Source organism: Aotus nancymaae, unplaced genomic scaffold (assembly GCF_030222135.1).
Source record: "Aotus nancymaae isolate 86718 unplaced genomic scaffold, 86718_ANA_hifiasm-v0.15.2.pri h1tg000012l, whole genome shotgun sequence".
Lineage (NCBI taxonomy): Eukaryota > Metazoa > Chordata > Mammalia > Primates > Aotidae > Aotus > Aotus nancymaae.
Window position 1 is genome coordinate 23,196,252 of NW_026988423.1, and position 21,088 is coordinate 23,217,339.

General features: G+C 41.4%; 1 protein-coding gene and 1 non-coding gene across 2 annotated transcripts in view; both read left to right on the forward strand.

The window, feature by feature from the left end:
* ARCN1 (archain 1) overlaps nucleotides 1-20,133 on the forward strand; it is a 31,087-nt gene extending 10,954 nt beyond the window's left edge. Inside the window, exons 3-10 of the mRNA XM_012470386.3 lie at nucleotides 380-559; nucleotides 997-1,202; nucleotides 1,829-1,993; nucleotides 7,636-7,801; nucleotides 10,040-10,187; nucleotides 10,925-11,033; nucleotides 15,205-15,409; nucleotides 17,825-20,133. Coding sequence (XP_012325809.1) covers nucleotides 380-559; nucleotides 997-1,202; nucleotides 1,829-1,993; nucleotides 7,636-7,801; nucleotides 10,040-10,187; nucleotides 10,925-11,033; nucleotides 15,205-15,409; nucleotides 17,825-17,914 — 1,269 coding nt within the window. The 3' untranslated portion in view covers nucleotides 17,915-20,133. The remainder of the gene's footprint in view (nucleotides 1-379; nucleotides 560-996; nucleotides 1,203-1,828; nucleotides 1,994-7,635; nucleotides 7,802-10,039; nucleotides 10,188-10,924; nucleotides 11,034-15,204; nucleotides 15,410-17,824) is intronic.
* On the forward strand, nucleotides 11,331-11,436 carry LOC135274653 (U6 spliceosomal RNA). The gene has a single exon (XR_010342443.1). It is a non-coding gene; the product is annotated as a U6 spliceosomal RNA (small nuclear RNA).
* Nucleotides 20,134-21,088: the final 955 nt, after the last annotated feature.

Genomic DNA, 21,088 nt, shown 5'->3' on the forward strand with positions numbered 1-21,088 from the left:
GAGGCCGAGACTGGCAGATCATGAGGTCAGGAGATCGAGACCGTCCTGGCCAACATGGTGAAACCCCGTCTCTATTAAAATAAAAAAAAATTTAGCTGTGCATGGTGGCACGAGCCTGTAGTCCCAGCTGCTCAGGGAAGCTGAAGCAGGGGAATCACTTGAACCTAGGAGGCGGAGGTTGCAGTGAGCTAAGATCACGCCACTGCACTCCAGTCTGGTGACAAAGCAAGGCTCTGTCTCAAAAAAATAAAATAAATACTTGAAGTAGCTAATGAAGGGATTCAGGTTTATTGAAATTTGTGTATTTTAAAGGATAAGACTTGGAAGTATAGCTGCTGATAAATTCTAAATTTTTTTTTTTATTGCTGCCCATGATTAGATCCCTGAATATTGCCGAGCCTTAGAAGAGAATGAAATATCTGAGCACTGTTTTGATTTGATTTTTGCTTTTGATGAAATTGTCGCCCTGGGATACCGGGAGAATGTTAACTTGGCACAGATCAGAACCTTTACAGAAATGGATTCTCATGAGGAGAAGGTGTTCAGAGCTGTCAGAGAGGTAAATAGGATCTTCTCTGGGACTATCAGTTTGTGTGCCTTTCTCTTAGGCTTTACTAATCTGATTTTCCTATTTTTACTTGCTAATGGAGATTATATTCAAAGCTACATCCAGGCTGGGCACAATGGCTCATGCCTATAATCCCAGCACTTTGGGAGGTGGAGGCGGGAGGATCACTTGAGTCCAGGAGTTCAAGACCAGCCTGGATAGCATAGTGAGACCCTGTCTCTATAAAAAAATAAGCCAGGCATGGTGGCATGTGCCTGTGGGTCCCAGCTACTTGGGAGGCTGAGGTGGGAGGATCACTTGAGCCCAAGAAGTTGAAGCTGCAGTGAGCCGTGATCGTGCCACGTGCACTCCATCCTGGGTCACAGAGTGAGACCCTGTCTCAAAAAAAAAAAAAAAAAAGCCACATTCATGTATGTCTCTTTTTATAGACTCAGGAACGTGAAGCTAAGGCTGAGATGCGTCGTAAAGCAAAGGAATTACAACAGGCCCGAAGAGATGCTGAGAGACAGGGCAAAAAAGCACCAGGATTTGGGGGATTTGGCAGTTCTGCAGTATCTGGAAGCAGCACAGCTGCCATGATCACAGAGACCATTATTGAAACTGATAAACCAAAAGTGGCACCTGCACCAGCTAGGTATAATCCAGTGTATTACCAGCAACTTTAGAATGCTAGATGAAGGGTGTATATATGTGTATCTTTGAAGTGATAATTTGGTTTCTTGCAAAGCTGTAAATAATGAAGGACTTGTTGAAGTAAGATATGATGTTAAATTTGACTGCTTAAAATATGAGGATAAAGAAGAAATCTGGACTGGGCGTGGTGGCTCACACCTGTAATCCAAGCACTTTGGAAGCCAAGGCGGGCGGATCACCTGAGGTCGGGAGTTCAAGACCAGCCTGACCAACATGGTGAAACCCCGTCTTTAAAAAAAAAAAGAAAAGAAAAGAAGAAGAAGAAATCTGAATGTGATGTTTTTCCTTTTGTATAAAAGAGAGTTATAAATTATATCATGTCCTCAGTTTCCTATGAGGGTTGCCTTATTATGGGGAAGAAAGGGATATTTAATGGTTTATGGAATGTAGATTTTTAATCTTGTTCATGGATTGATTTTAGGGGAAATCAATGAATTATCTGAAATTATATGCAAAATTCTGTGCACAGGTATATTTCTCTGGATGGAAGATACAAAGTTTTCATCAGATCATGTGTGCTTGTAAAAATATACCTTTCAGTAATGTATTTCAAATCCTTCCACTTAGGCCTTCAGGCCCCAGCAAGGCTTTGAAACTTGGAGCCAAAGGAAAGGAAGTAGATAATTTTGTGGACAAATTGAAATCAGAAGGTGAAACTATCATGTCCTCCAGTATGGGCAAGCGTACTTCTGAAGCAACCAAAGTGCATGCTCCACCCGTTAATATGGAAAGGTAAGTAGGACTTTGAATAAGAATTCAATCTTTGAATACAGTCCACATAATTTTTTTCTTTTTTCTTTTTTTTTTTTTTTTGAGTTGGAGTTTCGCTCTTGTTCCCCAGGCTGGAGTGCAATGGCGCCATCTTGGCTCACTGCAACCTCTGCCTCCTGGTCAAGCAATTCTCCTAACTTAGCCACCCGAGTAGCTGGGATTACAAGCATGTGCCACATACTTTTTTAAAACTTACTTCAGTGTGCTATAAATTCTTTTTCTATCTTTTAATCTTTTCTGATTTAAAAGATTTATTCAGAACATATTCTACGTATTAACATAAGGTCATTTTTGGTTTTGTTTTGCTTTATTTTTTTGAGACAGGGTCTTACTATATTGTCTAGGCTAGCTTCCAACTCCTGGGCTCAGTTAGTCTTCCTGTCTCAGCCTCCCAAGTAGCTGGGATACAGGCATGCATTGCTGCACCTGATCTTTTTCTTTTTCCTTTAACCATGATTGGGGGCCCCCAGCCACCTATTTTCTGTGAAGTTTAGAACTTGCCTTTTGCAGCTAAATTAAACAAAAGTTACTTGTAGTCATGCCTAGTATATAGCTTATCTCTTAGAAAGGACTCGAATTAGGGGACTAGAGCTATGGTGACCCCACACTGTATTTGGCATGACTTTTTAAAAATGAAACTATAAGTAGAACCAATCTTTAATCTAAAACTTGTAGATATCTTTAAGAGCAAATTAATATACTATATTTTGAATTTTATTTTACTTATTTATTTTTTCGAGATGGGGTTTCGCTCTGTCACCCAGGCTGGAGTGCAGTGGTGCAGTCTAGGCTTGCTGCAACTTCTGCCTCCTGGGCTCAAGTGATTCTCCCACCTCAGCCTCCCAAGTAGCTGGGACTACAGGTGTGCACGCTGGGCTAATTTTTGTATTTTGGTAGAGACAGGGTTTTGCCTTGTTGCCCAGGCTGGTCTCTAACTCCTGGACTCAAGCAGTATGCCTGCCTTGGCCTCCCAAAGTACTGGGATTACAGGCGTGAGTCACCATGCCCAGCCATCTTTTGCAGTTTAAATATTTGAAGCCACTATGGAATATTTTGATTCAACTCTTATCTCGGCTGTGGTACTGGTTGGTGACATTTTTAAGTGGTAGTTATCAAGTTCACATGTTCGTGACTCCGATTTCTCATCTTAAAGCCCAGATCTTCTGTTGCTGATGGTTTTGAGGTCAACTGAAAGATAATACCAGGAGGATACCTCTATCAAGTGTGCATAAAAGCGGAGTATTTACTTTTTCTTTCTTTTTTGTTTTTTTATGAGACAGAGTCTTGCTCTGTCACCCAGGCCGGGGTGCAGTAGCACGATCTTGACTTATTGCAACCTCTCTCTCCCAGGGTCAAGCAGTTCTCCTGCCTCAGCCTCCCAAGTAGCTGGAATTACAGGCACACACCGTCACGCCTGGCTAATTTTCTTGTTTTTAGTAGAGATAGGGTTTTGCCATGTTGGCTAGGCTGGTCTCGAATTCCTAACCTCAAGTGATCCGCCTGCCTCTGCCTCTCAAAGTGCTAGGATTACAGATGTGAGCCACCGCACCCAGCCAAGTGTTTACTCTTTATATGCCCTGTTCTGTATGAAATGAACAGGGTTACATTGGAATAAACTTCTTGACTTGATAAAGCTGCTGTGCTCTTCCTAATGGTTACTTTGAGTGAGACAGAGTCTTCACACTTTTAAAAAGATGTTCCTGAGTGTGGTGGCTCACGGCTGTAATCCTAGCACTCTGGGAGGCTGAGTCGGGTGGATTGCCTGAGCTCAGGAGTTCAAGACCACCCTGGGCAACATGGTAAAACCCCGTCTCCACTAAAATACAAAAAATTAACCCCTTCTCCACTAAAACACAAAAAAATTAGCTGGGCATGGTGACACACACCTGTAATCCCAGCTACTGAGGAGGCTGAGGCAGGAGAATTGCTTGAATCTCGGAGGCGGAGGTTGTAGTGAGCCAAGATGGCTCTCCTGCACTCCAGGCTGGGTGACAGAGTGAGACTCTCTCAAAAAAAAAAAAGATGTTGGAAACCATCACATATTAAAGAGAATTTGAGACACTCCTTTTTTTCTAAATGATAAAATGCCTCTTGAGCACAGAGCAAACTTTTGTGAAGGTAAAGTGGTACCATGCATTGTCTTGAGATACACTCCTTTTTGGTCTTGACTCTGATGCCTTTGTTTCTAGGAAGACCTAAGAGGTTGGAACAGAGAACAGGATAGGATAGCAAAATATTCTTTATAGCCTCTGTAGTTCATCCAACCAAAAATATTTCTATTACTGAATATGAATAGATTATCCTTAATAATTGCCTGTAGCAGCAGTACTTTTTAATCTTTTTAAAATTGGATTATACATTCATATAGTACAAAATTCAAAAGGTGTTGACAGTCAGAAGTCTTCTCTCGCTCAGCCATGCCAATTTCTCATTTCGAAGACAACTAGTATTAACAGGGTTTTTTGTGTATCCTTCTGAGGGGTATGGTCTATGATATATAGATGAATAAAAAACATATGTATACAGTATGTCTATTTTTTCCCTTTTTATGCAAAGCAGTAAAACTAGACACGTTTTCCAATTGCATTTTTCACTTAATTATTTTGGAGATAAGAATCTCATTTGAAAACGAAGAGACATGACATCTAAATGCAATACCTTACCCTAGACTGGATCCTTTACTACTGTAGTGTAGAAAAAACAACTCAAACTGTTTTTTTTCTATTTTCTCATTCAACAACAATCAACGCAAAAGACTTCTATGATCAAGTGTATATAGGTTTTTCAGTACACATCAAGCAATCACACCTAACCAGTGTCCTCCAATTCATTTCAATTCTGATGCTATCTACCTAGAAATAGCCTCAGATTCTACAGGTTGAGAGTTCAGTCCCCCAAGACTGATTCGTCCTTCCCACCAGTCATAAGTCCAGGCTTTCAGAACTTGTTACTGACCTCAAGTTTGGTCTCCCATGACATCCCCTCTTTGGGTTCAATTAATTTGCTAGAGCATCTCACATAACTCAGGGAAACTTATTTAACATTTACTAATTTATTACAGAGGACATTTTAAAGGATGCAAATAAGCAGCTAGATGAAGAGATACATAGGGCAAGGTCTGGGAGGGTCTTGAGCACAGGAGCTTCTGTCCCCAGGGAGTTGGGGTGCGCCACCCTCTTGGAAAGCAGATGAGACCTTGTTCACCTTCCTGTAAGCCTCCATGTGTTCAGCTGTCCAGAAGCTTCCCAGACCCTGTCCTCTGGAGCCTTTTATGGAGACTTCATTGGATAGGCATAATTGACAAGCATGCAGAAATATGATTGGACAAAGGGTATGACCTAATACTGATAGGTTGAGTGGGGAAACCCAACAAGGCCTGTCCAGATTCTTGGCCTCTCTGTGCAGCATTCCTTCCTCCAGGACATGGGACAGGACCCCTTTTGAAGATTAGAGTCCTGCCTTGGGCTGGTGAAAGGAGGACAGGAGAAGGTCAAAGAGAGATTCTGTTTTCTCAGTGCTACTTCTGAGGCCTAAAGTGCCCCAACATTATATATAATAAAGGATATGGGAGTTATGAACCAGGAACCATGGATGAAAACCAGTATGTATGTATATTATAATATCACAACTACTATTAAAAATATTACTAGGTCGACTGGGCGCGGTGGTTCATGCCTGTAATCCCAGCACTTTGGGAGGCCGACGTGGGTGGATCACACAGTCAAGAGATGGAGACCATCCTGGCCAAGATGGTGAAACCTGTCTTTACTAAAAATATAAAAATTAGCTGGGCGTGATGGCACACATCTGTAATCCTAGCTGCTCAGGAACCTGAGGCAAGAGAATCGCTTGAGCCTAGGAGGCAGAGGTTGCAGTGAGCAGAGATCATGCCACTGCACTCCAGCCTGGTGACAGAGGGAGACTCCGTTGCAAAAATAAATATATATATATATATATATATATTTATTTATTTATATATAAAAAATTAGGTCAACTGACTAGATTGACATATGGTTGATAGATAGATAAAATTATTGTATCAATGGTAGCCAGGCACGATGCCACATGGCTGTCATCCCTGCTGCTCAGGAGACTGAGGCAGGAGGATCACTTGAGACCAGGAATTAAAGGTTATAGTAAACTGTGATTGTGCCTTTGAATAGCCACTGCACTCCAGCCTGGGCAACACAGCATGATCTGTCTCTTAAACAACAACAACAGGCCAGGCATGGTGGCTCATGCCTGTAATCCCAGCACTTTGGGAGGCCGAGGTGGACAGATAGCCTGAGGTCAGGAGTTCAAGACTAGCTTAGCCAACATGGTAAAACCCTGACTCTGACGCCTGTGATCCCAGCACTTTGGGAGGCTGAGGCGGGTGGATCCCAAGGTCAAGAGATCGAGACCATCCTGGTCAACATGGTGAAACCCCATCTCTACTAAAAATACAAAAAATTAGCTGGGCATGTTGGCTTGTGCCTGTAATCCCACCTACTCAGGAGGCTGAGGCAGGAGAATTGCCTGAACCCAGGAGGCAGAGGTTGCGGTGAGCTGAGATCGCGCCATTGCACTCTAGCCTGGGTAACAAGAGTGAAACTCTGTCTCAAAAAAAAAAAAAAAAAAAAACCCTGACTCTACTAAAAATACAGAAATTAGCTAGGCGTGGTGACTGGTGCCTGTAATCCTAGCTATGCGGGAGGCTAAGACAGAATTGCTTGAACCCAGGAGGTGGAGGTTGCAGTAAGCTGAGATTATACCATTGTACTCCAGCCTGGACAACAAGAGTGAAACTCTCTCTTAAAACAACAACAACAAAAAGCTAAATAAAAGTATCAGTGTAAATTTGTGAAGTTAATAATGGTACTGTGATTGATTATGGAAGAGAATATCCCTAATCTTATAATATAAACACTGAAGTATTTAGGGGTAAGAGCCATGATGTATGTAACCTACTTCCTAATGGTTCAGGAAAAAAAATGTATAATGTACATATATAATGTTTAGAGAGAGAGAAACAAATGCAAATGATAAAACAAATGGGGTAAATGTTAACAGTAGGTGAATCTGGAAAAGGGGTATATATGTCTTCCTTGTATAATTTTAATTTTTTGAAGCTCGAAAATGTTTTTAAATAGAAAGTTTTTTCAGTTGTTTGTTTTGTTTTCTTTTTTTTTTTTTTATAGAGATGGGGTTTCACCATGTTGGCCAGGATGGTCTTGATCTCTTGACCTCATGATCCGCCTGCCTCGGCCTCCCAAAGTGCTGGGATTACAGGCGTGAGCCACCACGCCCGGCCCAGTTGTTGGTGTGGATATGCCTTTATTTAAGCAGCCCCCTATTGGCAAGACATTTGTTTAAAAACTTTTGCCATTACAAACAATTCTTCAGTGAGTAACTAGCAAATTGTTTTGCACAGATGATAATTTATCTGTAGGATAGAGTCTTTTGAGGGATTACTGGATCAAAGGATATAGTGTTTTAAATGTTGATAACTATAGCAGTAGCACGTTTAAAAAAAAAGTTGTTGATGGCTAATCATTAGACCCTGGAGAAAGGGAGTTCTGGTTTCTACCTTTCTGAACAAACGTATTACTTTTTCTTTTTAGTGTACATATGAAGATTGAAGAAAAGATCACATTAACCTGTGGACGAGATGGAGGATTACAGAATATGGAGTTGCATGGCATGATCATGCTTAGGATCTCAGATGACAAATATGGCCGAATTCGTCTTCATGTGGAAAATGAAGATAAGAAAGGGGTGCAGCTACAGGTGTGTAGAAGCTTTTGATAGGGAGTATTAACACTTTACCTATCATAGTCTTTCTCAACTAGAGTTCCTAATGTGAACCACAGAAAATTATTTAAGTTATATAACTAACATCATTTTAAATGCATAGGAAAGAAGTTAATTTATTGCATATAGTAGCTACCTGAGAATGAGTAAAGCAGCTGTGTTAGGATGGCTTTTAAATACTGGAATTGGATAAAAGGTCACTTTGAAATCTATTAAATGACTTAATACTAACAGAAGGTACAAAGAGATGTTTATCTTTTGCTGTTATGAAAACTAAATCACTTAGGATTTTGCTTGAAATATAGTTTAAAAAAAACAAGGCTTTAGGCCAGGTGTGGTGGCTCACACCTATAATACCAGCACTTTAAGAGACTGAGCGGAGGATCATTTGAGCCCAAGAGTTCAAGACCAGCCTGGGCAACATGGGTTGAGCAATGAAACCCTATCTCTATAAAAATTTTAAAAATTAGCCAGGCGGCCGGGCATGGTGGCTGATGCCTGTAATCCAAGCACTTTGGAGGCCAAGGCGGGCGGATCACCTGAGGTTGGGAGTTCAAGACCAGCCTGACCAACGTGGTGAAACCCCGTCTTAAAAAAAAAAAAAAAAAAAAAATTAGCCAGGCATGGTGGCTTGATGCAAAATTTACTCCTTTCATTAAACTACCAGTGCTTGTTTTGTTAACTGAAGGGTAGTATCTAATGGTATATTTGAAAAGTACATAAAATCCTTTTAATATAAATGTGTATGCTCCAACTATTTTTATATATATATATATATATATATATATGAGCTCTTTATATTACAGGAGTTCTTGTCACAATTTAGCTGACATCACAAGAACAAATCCTTTTTAAGGAAGAGTGTTTTGTCAACTTTCCCCCCATAGTCAGCACAGAGTGTCTTTTGGAAGTTGTGCTTATATTATTTGACATTTTTGCTGGCTTGTAAAGTGTATATAGACTGCTATCCAAAAGTGATTTCTGTTTTTATTTTTTTGCTTTTTTGACACAGAGTCTCTGTTGTACAGCAGCATGACCTTGGCTCACTACAGCCTCAACCTCCTGGGCCCCAGCAATCCTCCCACCTCAGCCTCCATAGTAGCTGGGACCACAGGTGTACGCCACCACACCAGCTAATTTTTTTTTTTTTTCTAGAGATGGAGTTTCACTGTGTTGCCCAGGCTGGTCTTTAACTCCTGGGATTAAGAAGCAATCCTCCTGCCTCAGCCTCCCAAAGGGCTGGGATTACAGGCGTGAGCCACCATGCCCAGCCAAAATGATGTAATTCTTGGGTTTGTGTTTGTTTTTGTTTGAGATAGAGTCTTGCTCTGTCACCGAGACTGGTGTGCAGTCGTGCCATCTCAGCTCACTGCAACCTCTACTTGCCAGGTCCAAACAATTCTCATGTCTCAGCCTCCTGAGTAGCTGGGATTACAGATATGCACCACCATGCCCAGCTAACTTTTGTATTTTTAGTAGAGACAGGGTTTTGCTATGTTGGTCAGGCTGGTCTCGATCTCCTCACCTCAGGTGATTCCCCCACTTCGACCTCTCAAAGTGCTGGGATTACAGGCATGAGCTACCATGCCTGGCCCCAGCTGATTTTTGTATTTTTAGTAGAGGTGGGGTTTTGCCATGTTGGCCAGGCTGATCACAAACTCCTGACCTCAAGTGCTGTGCCCACCTCAGCCTCCCCAAATTGATTTAAAAAGATAAGACTTACCTTAATTGGCTTGGATTTTTAACAACTTTAAGTCTCTAGGCAAAATTGTAACTAGACTTTACACAGAGATTGCCCTTTCCTGGTACTTTATATAAAGCTAGAACTGCTGTCTGACCCAGGCAGCTGATCAGGGTCTCACTGGAGTCTTCTGCTTGACAAGCCTGGTCCCACCATTAACCTGTTCCCTGTGAAGTATTTTTGGAAAGGATTTGGTTAATGGTCTTTTAACTTTTTCAGGTGCAAACTTGTTCTATAGTGGCTTTTAGAGTTAAAATTAGTTTTTTTTTTAAATTAACGAGTTTTTAAATATCTTAAATCATTTAAAAAATATTTGAAGAAGGGAAATCTTTCTTTAAAATGAAAAAGAATTGAAATTTGTTAGGTACTCTAACAGAGTACCACTCTGTTTAGATTGTGGGTCATATAAGCCTAGAGGGGGTTGTTTCTCGTCTGTCTGAACCTCAGGAGTTTTCCTTTCCTTCTCATTCTAGACCCATCCAAATGTGGATAAAAAACTTTTCACTGCAGAGTCTCTAATTGGCCTGAAGAATCCAGAGAAGTCATTTCCAGTCAACAGTGATGTAGGGGTGCTAAAGTGGAGACTACAAACCACAGAGGAATCTTTTATTCCACTGACAAGTAAGTGCCTCTGGCCAGTCCCACTAAGCTAGTTTGCATTGAGAACTGGAACTTGTACACTTATCTTCATTGCTATAGCAAAGTTCTTTCTGACAAAATGACTTTCTTTTGAAATGGACCTGGTGCTGCATTTTGTATATTTTTATAATTAGTTTTCATTTTTAATAGCTTTCATTTTGAAACCATTGTGATTTTGTTGTTGTTTATTTTTGTTGTTGTTACTGTTTTAGAGACAAGATCTTCTGTTGCTTAGGCTGGAGTGTAGTGGGGTGATCATAGCTCACTGCAGCATCAAACTCCTGGGCTCAAGCCATCCTCCTGCCTCAGCATCTGGAATAGCCCAGACTAGGACTACAGGCGCATGTCACCATATCCAGCTAACTTTTTTTTTTTTAAAGACACAGACTCCCTCTGTCACCCAGGCTGGAGTGCAGTGGTATGATCATGGCTTACTACAGTCTTGAACTCCTGGGTTCAGCTGATCTCCCACCTCAGTCTCCTGAGTAGCTAGGAGAACAGGCAAATGCCACCATTCCTGGCTATTTTTTTTTTTTTTTTGGTAGAGGTGCAGGCTCACTTTGTTTCCTAGGCTGATCTTGAACTCATGGCCTTAACCAATTCTCTCACTTTGATCCTAGCACCTTGGTCCTCTAAAGCACTGAGGTTACAGGCATGAGCCACTGTACCCAGCCATCTTTTTCTTATATTTAAGTATGACTGCTTTGCTTTCTCCTCAGTTAATTGCTGGCCCTCGGAGAGTGGAAATGGCTGTGATGTCAACATAGAATATGAGCTACAAGAAGATAATTTAGAACTGAATGATGTGATTATCACCATCCCACTCCCGTAAGTGCTGTCCTCATGTAATCATGTTCCCTATGTTGGACTTACAGAACTGGTCTTTTGGAACTCATTTTGGAGTCAGCACCTACCTTACCTAACCATTCAAAGATACTTGCTTCTTTAAAAAGCTAGTTGTGAAAGAAGCCAGATATAGAAGGCTGAATGTTATATGATTCCACTTCTTTCATTTTCTGGAAAAGGTAATACTCTTGAATAGAAATTAGGAGGTAGAGAGGAAGGTACTTCACTTCAGAGGGGCACAAGAGAACTTTTGGAAATGATAGGAGTGTTCTAGGACTTGTGTTTGTTTTGGCAGCACAGGCACTAAAATTGGAGCCATACAGAGAAGAGTAGCATGCCCCTGTGTAAGGATGACATGCAAGTTTATGAAGTATTTCATATTTATAAATAAAACAAAGGAGCATTGTTTTTTTGAGACAGGGTCTCTCTCTGTCACTGGAGTCCTGTCACTGGAGGACACTGGCACGATCTTGGCTCACTGCGGCCTCCACCTCTCAGGCTCAAGCTATCATCCTCCTACCTCACCCTCCAAGTAGCTGGGACTACAGGTGCACACCACCATGCTCGGCTAATATTTGTATTATTTGTAGAGACAGGTTTTGCCATGTTGTGCAGGCTGATCTCAAACTCCTGAGCTCAAGTGATCTGCCCCCTTGGCTTCCCAAAGTGCTGGGATTACAAGTGTGAGCCACCACGCCCAGCCAAGAATTGTTCTATGACTTGATTGTTGTGGTGCTTACTGCGTACAGTTGTTGAAATACACTGAGCACTTTGAAAGGGATGGATTTTACTGACTTTAAAACCAAATCAGATGAACAAGCCAGTTGTACTTCTAAGGCTATTTTTATTTTTTATTTTTTTGAGACTGAGTCTCACTCTGTCACCCAGGCTAGAGTGCAGTGGTGCAATCTTGGCTCACTGCAACCTCCGCCTCCCAGGTTCCAGCGATTCTTCTGCCTCAGCCTCCTGAGTAGCTGAGATTACAGGTATGTACCACCACACCCAGCTAATTTTTGTATTTTTAGTAGAGATGGGGTTTCACCATGTTAGCCAGGCTGGTCTTGAACTCCTGGCCTCAAGATGATCCACCTGCCTTGGCCTCCCAAAGTGCTGGGATTACAGAGGTGAGCAGTGCACTGCACCTGGCCTGGTTCTGTTTTTAGATGTTGGTCCTCAGCTCGTTTGTGTAGTAATGAACATTTCCAGAAGGAGGAGCCATTTCTTAGTCAAACTTTCTGTTTTACAGTTTTCAAAGAAATTGAGTCTGTCAGGCTGAGTGTTTCATTTTCATGTGCTGTCTAAACTTTCACTAAAGATGACACTGTGTTCAAGGGAACTATTGATTCTTGAAATAAGATGTCTACATTAGTTTCAGTAAATTTCCTAACAGCCTTTTTGGGGCATAATTTATTTACAATAAACTACACATATTTTAATTATGCCATCTTGGTATATTTATACTTGTGAAACCAACACCGTAATCAAGATAACAAAAATGTCTGTCAATCCCAGAAGTTGAGCTCCAATAAGCTTTTGTTGTACACTTAAATGGCCCACTCTCTAAGATCATCTGGAAATGGTCTCTACCTTATCATTTTAGTAGCATTTCCAGTGAGCATGCACTCTTATTACTCACCAGTAAATCCTAGCTCCTTTCACCTACCCATCAACCCTTGTAATTAAGCAGAGGTTTTAATTATGAGCAGCAGTAAGTGTATTTTTTTTTTTTTTGAGACGGAGTTTTGCTCTTGTTACCCAGGCTGGAGTGCAATGGCGTGATCTCGGCTCACCGCAACTTCCGCCTCCTGGGTTCAGGCAATTCTCCTGCCTCAGCCTCCTGAGTAGCTGGGATTACAGGCACGCGCCACCGTGCCCAGCTAATTTTTTGTATTTTTAGTAGAGATGGGGTTTCACCATGTTGACCAGGATGGTCTCGATCTCTTGACCTCGTGATCCACCCACCTCGGCCTCCCAAAGTGCTGGGATTACAGGCGTGAGCCACCGCACCCGGCAGTAAGTGTATTTTTAGTGTACCTTTATATTGCTCAGTTATTACTGCAGAGAAAATGGTGCTAATTTAATTCACAGTTGTCTTCCCTTTTTATTAATTCAGGCCTTTACATTATCAAGTCTGGTTTTAGTCATTCTTATATCCATTTTTAAAAAATAAACTTTATTGCTTACACCTGTAATCCCAGCACTTTGGGAGGCCGAGGCATCGCTAACATCCTTGCTAACAGGGTGAAACCCCATATCTATTAAAAATTTAAAAAGTTAGCCGGGCGTGATAGCACATGCCTGTAATCCCAGCTACTCAGGAGGCTGAGGCAGGAGAATTGCTTGAACCCGGGAGGCAGAGGTTGTGGTGAGCCGAAATCGTGCCACTGTACTCCAGCCTGAGTGACAGAGCGAGACTCCATCTCAAAAAAAAAAAAAAAGCTTTATTATCAGTATCCCCTTAAATGGGTAACCATCTTATTCTCTGCAGTATGGTCATTGCTTCAGAACAATAGATGGCTGCCTTGAACCATTTTAGGACTTGGGCGTTGGTGACAGGTAGAGTTTTGTTTGTCAGGATTTCGTTTACTAGACTATTTATAGAATGCCACAATTTTGAGTCCTTTGTCTACCCTGTAATTGTGGTTGTGGTGGTTTCCTGTATTCTAGTTCAGTTTTGCAATGGTCTCCAGAAGAGACCCTTCGCAACATTTTACTCCCATTGTCTAGAACTGATCAAATTAGAAGAGATAAGAATCAGAATTAGAGCAAGGACAAAGAGAAGGAGCATAAAAGAACCAGGACCCTGAAATTGATGGGGAAGAATTAATAGTCTTATGCCACCCTTAAAGTTTACTTTGTCTCTCTTATTTACCCTACCCCTAATATAAACATTGAGTGTCACTGGTGAACTAAAAGCCAGTAAATTTAGAATGTGTAGGAGTAGCTGACGCTGCTTGTCAGCCATGTGTAGGGGTGCAAAGTAAATCTTAACTAGTCCTGCTTCTCTTGCAGATTAAAGAAAACTGTGACTCTCTTTCTCCCATCATGTTTCCATTTTGCCCCGGGGTAATTGTGATTTCACTTATCAAATAAAAGTCCATTTACTGGATTGTAAATCAAATAAACCCATTGCAGTCAACTTCAATAAGTTTGAAACATTCTGAAATCTTTAAAAACAAATTCTCAGCCAAGTGTGGTGGCTCAATGTAATCCCAACACTTTGGGAAGCCGAGATTTTGCGGATCATCTGAGTTCAGGAGTTTGAGACCAGCCTGGCTAACATGGTGAAATCCCTTTTCTACTAAAAATACAAAAAGTTAGCAGGGCATGGTCACATGTGCCTATAATCCAGCTACTTCCGAGACTGAGGCAGGAGAATCTCTTGAACCTGGGAGGCAGAGGTTCTAGTGAGCTAAGATTGTGCCATTGCACTCCATCTTGGGCAGTAAGAGCAAAACTCCATATCAAAAAAATATGAGCTTGGTGTGGTAGTGCGCATCTTTAGTCCCTGCTACTCAGGAGGCTGAGACAGGAGAATCGCTTGTACCTGGGAGGCAGAGGTCGCAGTGAGCTGAGGTCACGCCACTGTGCTCTAGCCTGCTGACAGAGCGAGACTCTGTCTCAAAACAAAACAAAACAAAAAACAAATTATCTCAAAGGCCTCCATTCATCTCCATTATTGATGTTTAGAGTTTTCCCCACTATTATCAACCTGCTCGTTTCCCCATTGTCACGTACACAGTGCTACGTTATGTTAAAATTCCTTATTTACAGGGCAGCAACCTATTGGTGCAGGGTTTTTGGAAACATAGCCCTCCTAACACATTCGTTGGTTTTGGTCCCCAGATCTAGTTCATAAGTTGGAGCAGCCCATAGGCATACCTGCCAAATACCTATTTTTGCATATTTGCTGTATCTACAGAGGGAATTGAGTGAAACTCTTAGCCAAGGCGCTAGGACTTCATTTGATCCTTGAAATTATTAGCGAGGTGTTTTTTGTTTGTTTGTTTGTTTGTTTGTTTGTTTGTTTTCTCTGAAATTGCTGTCCTAGAAGGCAGAATTTGAGGATCATCATAATCAAATTTGGGGTTGGTTTTCCTCGGTGGAGTTCTGGCTCTGAGCAGCTATCTTGACCAGATGTTTCTCACAACAGGTCTGGTGTCGGCGCGCCTGTTATTGGTGAGATCGATGGGGAGTATCGACATGACAGTCGACGAAATACCCTGGAGTGGTGCCTGCCTGTGATTGATGCCAAAAATAAGAGTGGCAGCCTGGAGTTTAGCATTGCTGGGCAGCCCAATGACTTCTTCCCTGTTCAAGTTTCCTTTGTCTCCAAGAAAAATTACTGTAACATACAGGTATTCCATTATAGTTGAGAATATGTATAGGGAAAGTGGTAGGACAGTAGGAACATGTATAGGATGCCAGATAGGTAGTATGGCTTCATGGTCAGATAAAGCTCAGAAAAAAACTGATGTCTTCTATAGGAGTTCCCTTTCTAATTCATTATATGATCTTGGTCAAATTCTTTATCTGCTTAACCTCAGTTTTCTTCTCTAGATCAGAGAAAGAAATGGAATATTAATACATATAAAAGTACTTGTGGATTGTTCAAGATTCATATACACTTAATTGCCTGTTTTTTTTTAACCTCATATATTTTAAAATAGATATGCCAAAACACCCAACACTTGATTTTGTAAGGCCTTGCTGTCACTTTGTTTATACCCAAAGAATGAAAGTTTTTTAATTTGAAAGACAAAATTACTGCCAAAAAAAATAGTTCCATTCTATTACAAATGGAAATTATTTATGTCACAGCTCCCTTTATTAGTACAAATAATCATGAGCAAATTCTGTTGCAAACTCTGTCCTTTAGGTAGGCAAAGCAGTGGAAATATGTGAACTGTTCCTTCGGATTATTATTATTATTATTATTATTATTATTATTTGAGACAGAGTCTCACTCTATTGCCTAGGCTGGAGTGCAGTGGCACAATCTCGGCTCACTGCAACCTCCACCTCCCATGTTCAAGCCTTCTGTCTCAGCCTCACAAGTAGCTAGGACTACAGGCACCTACCACCAAGCCCAGCTAATTTTTGTGTTTTTAGTAGAAGCGGGATTTTATCGTATTGGTCAGGCTTGTCTTGAACTCCTGACCTCAGGTGATCTGCCTGCCTCGGTCTCCCAAAGTGCTCGGATTACAGGCATGAGCCACCGTGCCTGGCCCAGATCATTATTTTTTAACGAATTGTTCTTTCAGTTTTTGTTGTTGTTTTGAGACGGAGTCCTGCTCTGCCACCCAGGCTGGAGTACAGTGCAGTCTTGGCTCACTGCAACCTCTGCCACCTCCTGGGTTCAAGGGATTCTTCTGGCTCAGCCTCCTGAGTAGCTGGGACTACAGGCATGCACCACCATGCCCACTAATTTCTTTTTTCTTTTTTTTTTTTTTGAGACGGAGTCTTGCTCTTGTTGCCCAGGCTGGAGTACAATGGTGCAATCTCGGCTCACTGCAACCTCCTCCTTTCGGGTTCAAGTGATTCTCCTGCCTCAACCTCCCGAGTAGCTGGGATTACAGGCATACGCCACCATGCCTGGCTAATTTTGTATTTTTAGTATAGTAGAGACAGGGTTTCTCTATTGGTCAGGATGGTCTCAAGCTCTCGACCTCATGTGATCCACCTTTCTCGGCCTCCCAACGTGCTGGGATTACAGGCATGAGCCACTGCGCCTGGCCCTTTTTTTTTTTTTTTTTCCTAGTAGAGATGGGGTTTCACCACGTTGGCCAGACTGGTCTCTAACTCTTGACCTCAGATGATCCCCCCACCTCAGCCTCCCTAAGTGCCGGGATTACAGAAGTGAGCCATCACGCCTAGCCATTCTTCCAATTTTTGAATTTGTATTACAGTTTATGTTAATATTCCCTCTTTTTGACTTGCTTGTTGTTCTGGCCCTATCTTAGCTTCCTATACAGTCTCCATCTCCCCCATAAGTGCTTAGAAAGTTGCAGCTTCCTCCCTTGGATGATTTCAAAGAGCAGTTCTCTCTCCCTCTCCTATCAGTTAGTGGCATAACCCCTTCAGTGTTGGAAGCTACTTTATTGAACCCAAGACATTAGATAGAAATGGGTAAATTTTCCTATTGGGGCTATTCATAGATTAGGACAGTATAATTGCTCTCCCAAAACCTCATTAGAAAATACAAATCAGTGGTTCAAGTGTTGTGTTGGTGCCACTATAGATACCATTGTTACAGGTAATTAATTAAACTAGACATTTATTTATTTATTTAAAAAGGGAAAACGTCATTAGAAGGACCCAGCCATGCCTAAAAAATGATAGAGCAGCTCACTGGGGCTTTTAACATGAGACTTTGAGAGCAGAGCAAATGAATAATGTGAAGAGCTGGAACGTTGCATTTTGGGTCAGAATGTTAATATTTCATCCTGATAGAATGTCTGTGAACTTCATAGGTTATATAGGGCAGGGCTCGGCTGGGCTGGGGTGTGGCCACTGATTTTGGAACTTTTACTTACTTTTAATGCTACTGTACATCTTATCCCAACAGTTGTCTTTTTTCTATCTAGAAAGAAAGCAGCTTAATCATGTTGGTGGGAAAGTGTGATGCTGTGACTTTCAGTTGTGAATTGAACATTTTTCTAGTATTTTAATACTGGTTTTAGGGAAATTGATGTGTTCTGTAATGAAAATTTAGTCCACATCATGGAGAATCAAACCTCCTGCTTTACCTTACTCTTTGTTTATTTTCCTAGGTTACCAAAGTGACCCAGGTAGATGGAAACAGCCCTGTCAGGTTTTCCACAGAGACCACTTTCCTAGTGGATAAGTATGAAATCCTGTAATACCAAGAAGAGGGAGCCGAAAAGAAAAATTTTCGTATTAATAAAGAAGATGCCAACGATGGCTAAAGAGTTTTTCCCAAATTTACAAGCCATTGGAGACCCCATTTTTCTGATACAATGCACGATTCTCTGCGCGCAAGGACCCTCGACTCACCCCCATGTTTCTGCGTCACAGAGACATTCTTTGATAAAGAAATGGCACAAACATAAAGGGAAAGGCTGCTAATTTTCTTTGGCAGATTTTATTGGCCAGCAGGAAAGCAAGCTCTCCAGAGAATGCCCCCAGTTAAATACCTCCTCTACCTTTACCTAAGTTGCTCCTTTATTTTTTAAAATATTTTTAATTTTTATTTTTTGAGACAGAGTCTCGCTCTGTCGCCCAGGTTGGAGTGCAGTGGCGTGATCTCAGCTCACTGCAACCCCTGCCTCCTGAGTTCAAGCAATTCTCTTGCCTCAGCCTCCTGAGTAGCTGGGACTACAGGCACACACCACCATGCCCGGCTAATATTTTGTATTTTAGTAGAGATGGAGTTTCACCATGTTGCCCAGGCTGGGCGCAAACTCCTAAGCTCAGGCAATCTGCCTGTCTTGGCCTCCCAAAATGCTGGGATTATAGGTGTGAGCCACCGCACCCAACTAGTCCTTTGTTTTAAGCCCTAAATATAATCCCTAAATATAGTTATATTTCATACTTAGTTTGTTTTTAAAAAGTTTTCTCTGTAGAAGATTTTAATCTTTCATACCCTTTTCCTTTACCTTTAGGTTTTTCTTTCTATACATTCAGTCTGGCACTGGGATCATGTGTTTATAGGCATTGTATTTATTTGGCACTCCTGGAACAAGTATATCTAACCCATTCTTGATTTTTGGACTGTTTAGGTGAGCTGTTTGAGGGGTATGGGGCCTAGAAGTTAAAAGATAAGGATGTTTTCTGTCCCTTTCCCCTATTCATTCATTCCTTCATCTCTTTGCCAAGTTGTTTTCCTTTCAGGGCCTGTCCTTCCAGTTTAGAACAGTACCATGAATCCCACTTGTATCAATATTAAAGATAACTGAGAACCCCCCTTTCAAATGACACAATCCCTCTTCAATATGTCTAAAAGAATGGCTATGTCTGTCCAGTTAGGGATTTCACATCCACATGTAATCATGTCTGCTGCTGATGCTACCCAATTTTCAATTCTCCACATTTTGGGTACTTAAGCTAAAATATAATAGCCACGGTCTTTATAATCCATTCACATTCCTCAGTTTCACCACCTCCCTCTTCCAGACTGCTCTCTCTGTCATCAGTCCTCTCCTTTCTAACAGAAACGAGGTTATGATTTTGAAAGCTGTGGGTTCATTGAGTCTTTGTGCCAATCCTCTTGGCCCTAAACTATCAAGAGGGCTCCATTTCACCATTCGATTTTTTGCATTTCAGGAGGCAACTGATTATACTGGTATGTACAGTTTACTCATGTATACCCCGTTTCCTTCCAGTCATCCCAGTGTTTTTCCACCAGTCTATCTGTCCCCATCTCTGAAATCCTCCCTTCTCTTCCCCTTAAGACTTTTGAGTGTCATCATATAGTGGAGGTTTTTCAGTTCCATCTCATCCATTACCTTTTCAATGGAGACTACAGCATCAGCCAGCTCAACCTGGGCTTTTAACTTAGTATTGCAGTCCATAGCGTAGGTGAAAAGTTGCTGCAAGGCTGCAGGCAATGGCAGTGGGAAGAGGCAGATGACTAGATGACTTCTGCACTTTCAGCTGGTTGAAAAGTACCACTCCCACTCTGAACAACATCTGGCCTTCCCTGCAAAAACTGTACTGTACTTAAAGCAGAGCACTCACACATAAATGGCTGTGTATGGAACTGCTTGCCAAAGAGGTTTCTAGCCTTTCCCTTTCCCCTAACTGCATCAGGGAAGAATTCTTATCTCTAGCTTGGTTTCCACATGAAGTTTTTCTGAGAGAGGGGCCTGGGACAAGAAGTCTGTCATGTAGTTAAGTAGGCAAGAAATCCTACTAATCCAGTTTCGTTTGAAAGTTGTTTGTCCATATGGTTTTTTAAAAGTCAAGTTTAATTTCAAACATTTTTTTTCTGAGATTACTTTGGGATAATATTTAAAATGAGAGACATTTTGTAACCCTGTAAAATACATAGGGAATATAACATTCCAGTGTATACAAAGAAGGCAAATTCTTTAATCAAATAAAGAGCATTATAAAATGAGATGTTTAGTGGATTCTTGACTCACTTTGGTGTTGATTCAGGATGCTGTAATGGGACCTAAGATTAAAAATTAATGACATGTTTTTTTTTAAGAGAAAATAATCTGAGAGTATTCATTGCCTTTTCTCCATGTATTGTGCTTCCTTGTATATTTCTCTGCATTTGATATGTGTACTCCTGACAGCATAGCTTTTGAATTTGATGCTATTTCTGGCCTTTTGGGGGATCAGAGTCTTAATTTTGTCAGGGGGCAGTTGTAGAGTCAGAAAAGTCAGGCTTTATCTTTAATTTTGGAGCTTTCTCTTCCCTGTTAGATAGACAGTGATGAGAAGTGATCCAGGGATGAGGGATGATGGGAAAAATTTTTGGGAATTGTTGACAGTTCCCTCAGATGAAGCTGCTTACAGCTGCTTATTATTATTATTATTATTTTTGAGACGGTGAGTCTCACTGTGTCACCCCAGGCTGTAGTGCAGTGGTGCCATCTTGGCTCACTGCAGCTTCCTGGGTTCAAGTGATTCTCCTGCCTCAGCCTCCTGAGTAGCTGGAATTACAGGGCACACCACCATGCCTGGCTGATTTTTGTATTTTTAGTAGAGATGGGGTTTCACCATGTTGGTCAGGCTGGGCTTGATCTCCTGACCTTGCGATCTATCTGCCTTGGCCTCCTAAAGTGTTGGGATTACAGGGGTGAGCCACCGCATCCAGCCAAAGCTACTTGGTTTCTTATGCCTCTTTTTTATTTAAGTTGGAAAAACAATTTTTCAAAAAATTGGAATGCAAATTGTTCTCACTAATGAATATCTGGGATGAGAAAATTTGTATTTAATGTTGAAAGCTTCTTAGTGAAACAAAGTATCTGGTCTCATGTTGCTGAAGTGTGGCTTGACTCTTGGAGTGAGACTGTAGCCTTAATCAAATGAAACAAAGACTGCCAAAACCATGCCATGCCCCC